Below are 5,000 nucleotides of genomic sequence, written 5' to 3'. Positions count from 1 at the left end.
TAAAGAGGGATTGTCAATTGGTTAGTCCAAGTCATGAAATACTAATGTTACCAGATTTTCTCTTTTAAGAGAACTTAAAGTTCTTGTTATTACTTGATACACTTCCAATTCTCAGAGAACTTGAGGGGAGAAAAATTGAGATAGTCAGGTTTATTTTCCTCAAGTAGTTTCCTCATTCAGCCCTATTTGCCCTCAGGGTGATTTAGATTAAGTACAGAGTCATTTTTAATTGCATCTGGATATCTGAAATTAAGTTCTAGTAAAGGAAGAATCAGGTATTACCTCTTTTCCAGAGGAGAGAGTTGGAGGAAATTCTTATCTTCCTACCTGTGTAAAATGACTGCATTAGGACAAGATGACTCCAAATCTGTAGTCCCCTGGATGTTGTGATGCATTTGAATGCAAGTTTGACATAAAGAGAATCCTTAATTAACTATATGTCCTTACGGAGTTTCACAAAAGGAAGTTGCAGGTTTATGCTTGGAACTCTGTTACTCTTGAATGTAGGAATCAATGTATGTTATTTTCAGTTTGTTTGTTTGTTTGTGCTTTTTCTTGTTTTTTTTTTATTTTTTATTTTACTTTTTGGCACTTCTGTTGTTGACATACCATACAAGATTCTTACTTTTCAGCAATGTAGTTTATCTGGTATTTTTGTTATTCATGTGAAAGTTATTCATGTGGTAACCCTGCTTACTTGGGGATACTGTACTGAAAAGCTTCCTTACAGCCTACTCATTTTCTTGGCAAACTGGAGAATTCTGACAGCAGAGTACAGCATTTTCTGGTAGAAAGAAAAAGAAAAAGAAAAGCTACATCTATAAACAGGTTGACTTTTGCATATGAATTATTTTTATATCATATTTTAGTTTCATATTTACTATATGTATAAATGAATAGAAGGAAACACAGATTATCTAATAATTTGACTCCTACTGGGAGGTTCCTCCTATAATCTTGATTGGGCACAGTGCTTCCAGTACACTCTCCAGTCAGAATTCAAATAGGGAATGTTAAGTATCAACCTAGTGCACCAAAGCAATGTCTGCTGGGTGAAGAAATGACACCTGCAGATGCCAACAGAAGTGGGCAGAGGAATGATGAAGCCCATTAAAGTTCCTAGCCTATCTATTGATGAAAGCTTGAGAAGGGAGAATGAAAATTGTGTGAGATGTTATCTTCAAAGATGCAGAAGAAGATGTGTGTTTTACATTAAGATTTGTCAATTTAAAAAGGACACAAAAATTTTTGAGAATTAAATGGGTTTCAGAAATGACTAAAACATTTCTGAGAGACTTGTTAAGCCAATTTTCATCGGTATAAATTTGCTTTCACAATTGCTGCAACTGAATATGCAATACCTGACAATAAATGCAAGTTCAGATGTGCTTTAATATTTGCAGGAAAAATTCTTTAATTGCAGTATAGTCATTCCATATATGTAATCAAAGCATATGTTTTCAAGACAAGCTATTTCTTCAAAAACTAACTCTCTAATTTCTTTTTCTATTATTGAGTAGTATTAAGCCTTTCCTCTCATGTAGCTATACATTCAAGAAGCTGATACCAAAGAAATCTGAATATTTTTTCCACCAAAGGTAAATATCAGGACTGTGTTCTTCCTGCATTTAATCACTTACCAAAGATGTTTATTATCTCATGTGTTCCTGTGCCAGTGACAGATCATTATCTATTAAGGACAGGAAAAGTCATTCCAACTTTACTCCAGTAATTCATGATTATGCAGTAACTCCATACATTCTGCAACCTGAATTCCCTCTTGGGTTTTTTCTTACTATGGTAGACATATTAAATACTAAATTTGACATTACTAATAAGAAAAATAATCCTTTCTTCAAGAAACTGACCCAGGGAGACTAGAGATACCTGATGTTAAAAGACCAAAGTTGTCAAAAAGAATGTGAATCTGAAACTGTGGTGGTATTAATGATACTGGTGTTTTACCAGTTTACCTTCATCATACATAGAGAAATATTTAACCCGTTTCAGTTCGTTGTACTGCTGTGATATTGCACAATGCTTAAGGTACTTTTATGCCTTAATATTACTAAGGGCCCTGAAGCTGCTGAGGCAATGTTTTCTATAACCTCCCTAGAAGTATTTTCTGTTGGAGATCTTGTGCAGTTATTCTTGAATTATTTTTCTCATGGCCTTACACCTGCAAACCTCAACAGTGTTGTTACAGAGGATCTTCACTGAAGGAGTTATGGTGCCGTAAGAACTGCTTCTCCCCACCAGGTATTTACCTCCCAAAACCTAATACACAAAAAAGACAACAATAATAACTTAAATGCTTGATAATTGTTATTCATTAATATATATAAACAGATGTTTAGTCACCAATCACTGTGCAAAATTTGTGCCATGTTAACCTACTCCCCACACAGCACAAGTAACATCAGAAATGGAAACAACCAACAGGGAGTTTGAGCAGTTCCTAAGAGAAAGTGTAGAGCGGCAGAGGGACAGTGTGGCAAAAAGCGTCACCCCCACCATGAGCAACAACATTGGTAAATTCATCATTGCCACCTGCTGACCCAAAGTAGGCTGCTTTTGTGGGAGCCCTTAGCTGCTTTTCCAGGTTAGCCTTTAAGGAGATTTTTTCCTATTTAATCCCCTTCACAGAATCACAGAATGCTAGGATTTGGAAGGGACTTCGAAAGATCATCTAGTCCAGCTCCCTCCCCTTCCTCCCTCATTTCATCTGTATCCTTAGTTTTAGTGAGAGAGCTCACTAATACAACTCACTTTTCCTAAAGATGTTGGAGGGGGAAAAAACAGGGATGCGTGATTAATTTTCAAATAGTCATATTCAATCTGCTCACTAGAGCAGGACCTAGGTGTATTTTGGCACTGAGTAATGTGCCATTTAAAGTTTGATTTGCATGGCTAGAAAACTCATAGATTTGCATTCACTTTAGGATGATTATTGGGTAATGTTTAGTCAAGCTTCAGTAGATTTTGAACAGCTTCACAGTACACCACCCACTGGCATGATTTCCTTCAGCACCAGATACACTTTTTTCCATTCCTTGGTACAAGTGTCTCAAAGGAAAGCAAAATTAAAGCAGTCTCCCTCTAATTTCTACATTGAACCATTTCTTTGGTGAAGTCTAGCATCAGACTGCAAATAGTGTTTTAATTCATCTTCTGCATCTCCCTATTCACAGTTATGTCTTTGCCATATGTATGGTGGTCTCTTCCTATACTGCACTGCATAATTTATTGGTTTTCATGTTCTAAAGCAGATGTGTAAGGCTGAACTCCATTTCTGTAAGGAATGTATTATCAGTTCTTAACAGGCTGAAATTTTTAGTGACTGCAAATAGCAGAGCAGTCTTTGAGACCATCCTGCTCCCTTGAAATCATCTAGGGAATAAAAGCAATCTTGAGGAGATGGCACTAGTAAGCAGTATTGAGTAAAAGAGAATTTGCCAATCAGTTCTCCTATGAAAACAGTCTTTTAGTTAATGAATGTCTTGCAGAGTTTTTAATCCAGATGAAGGCTGAGAGGCTACATTGACAGTACTTAGATGTCTATGGTAAACCCTACAGGAAAAAAACCACCAATTTATGACATTGGAGACAAAACTATTAGTGTTAATAATGTACATACATGACCCAAACAAAATATATGTAATCTGACTAGAGCTTCTGAAGATGAAGAAATTGTGTTTGGATACTTGTATGTGTTGGTTTCAGACAAATATACTTCTCTCTAAACACTACGGTAAAACCCATCTGTTTTCTCAGGTAGAGAAATTATGATGAAAACTGGGATTTGAGAAGCTTTGATGAAGTTTTTATTTGAACTATATAATGGGATTGAATTAGGTTTTGACTATGTACTTTCTAGTGTTACAGCAGAAAGATGGTAAGTCATGCTTTTGTAGTTATGACTGTGTGCATTCGACAGGGCTGTTTGTTACTCTACATGTTTTTGCCCTAAATAGGCTAGAGGGAGCCACTCTATAAGGAAGTACAACAAACACTTACTTGAGTGGTTCTGTGGTTCCTTCAGTCTCCAAGTGCATCATTCATGATGCCTTACATAAGGTGACTGAAAAAGCCAAAAGAATGTCTTATGTCAAATAAAAATCCTAGATCAAGTTTAGAGCTTCATTCTTTCCAGAGTATTACAACGAACTGTAATGGCATTTGACAGTATTGACATTTTTTATATGACTTCTTTTGACTAACTCAGCATTCTGAAAAAATAAATAGTGTTCTCCCTTTGTGATTGAAAGGGTTAAATAGTGCCAATTCATTACCACTCACAAAAGGATTTATTTTGTTCTCATAAATCAGTTTTATTCCACATTTTTATTATTCCCTTGGGTCAGCTGCTCCAATTGAAATCAATACAAGTGCAAGTGACACAATCAATCTAGATATTTGATTATGGATTTGAGACTCCTAGTTCTGCTCTGTGTGTTTAGCTAGTCTCCTTCTGATAGTGTCCCTGGAGAATGGAAAATTCTTATTGGCATCCATGAATTATGGGCATAGATTCAGAAACCAGATACTGTGATAATCTCCATTTATGTACTGCTGCAGCTAGAGAAAGAATGGTCTAACCGCAGAAAAAAAAACCAACAAACTTAAAGATTGTAAAGCTAATTGTTTCTGATTTTTTTTTTTAGTGTGTAAAATATCTCATAAAGTAAACTTTATTAAGTCTATAAAACACCTCAGACAAAATGGATTAAATAAATAATTATATACAATCTGATAGCCTTTTATGAAGGCATAACCAGGTGGATGGACGGTGGCCATGCAGTGGATGTGGTCTATCTGGATTTCAGTAAGGCATTTGACACCATCTCCCACAGCATCCTCATAGGTAAACTGAGGAAGTGTGGTCTGGATGACCGAGTGGTGAGGTGGGTCGCTAATTGGTTGAAGGGAAGAAGTCAGAGAGTTGTGGTCGATGGGGCAGAGTCCACTAGGTGGCCTGTATCTAGTGGGGTCCCTCAGGG

General features: G+C 36.3%; 1 protein-coding gene across 1 annotated transcript in view; it reads left to right on the top strand.

Annotated features, from left to right (window-relative positions):
* Positions 1-2,531, top strand: part of LOC104275432 (usherin-like) — a gene marked incomplete at both ends in the record, with an annotated part of 22,289 nt that extends 19,758 nt beyond the window's left edge. Inside the window, one exon of the mRNA XM_009871394.1 lies at positions 2,409-2,531. Coding sequence (XP_009869696.1) covers positions 2,409-2,531 — 123 coding nt within the window. The remainder of the gene's footprint in view (positions 1-2,408) is intronic.
* Between the last annotated feature and the right edge of the window lie 2,469 nt (positions 2,532-5,000).

This window comes from Apaloderma vittatum, unplaced genomic scaffold (assembly GCF_000703405.1).
Source record: "Apaloderma vittatum isolate BGI_N311 unplaced genomic scaffold, ASM70340v1 scaffold17496, whole genome shotgun sequence".
Lineage (NCBI taxonomy): Eukaryota > Metazoa > Chordata > Aves > Trogoniformes > Trogonidae > Apaloderma > Apaloderma vittatum.
Note: the sequence above shows the minus strand (reverse complement) of the source record. Positions and strands in the feature narration are given on the sequence as shown.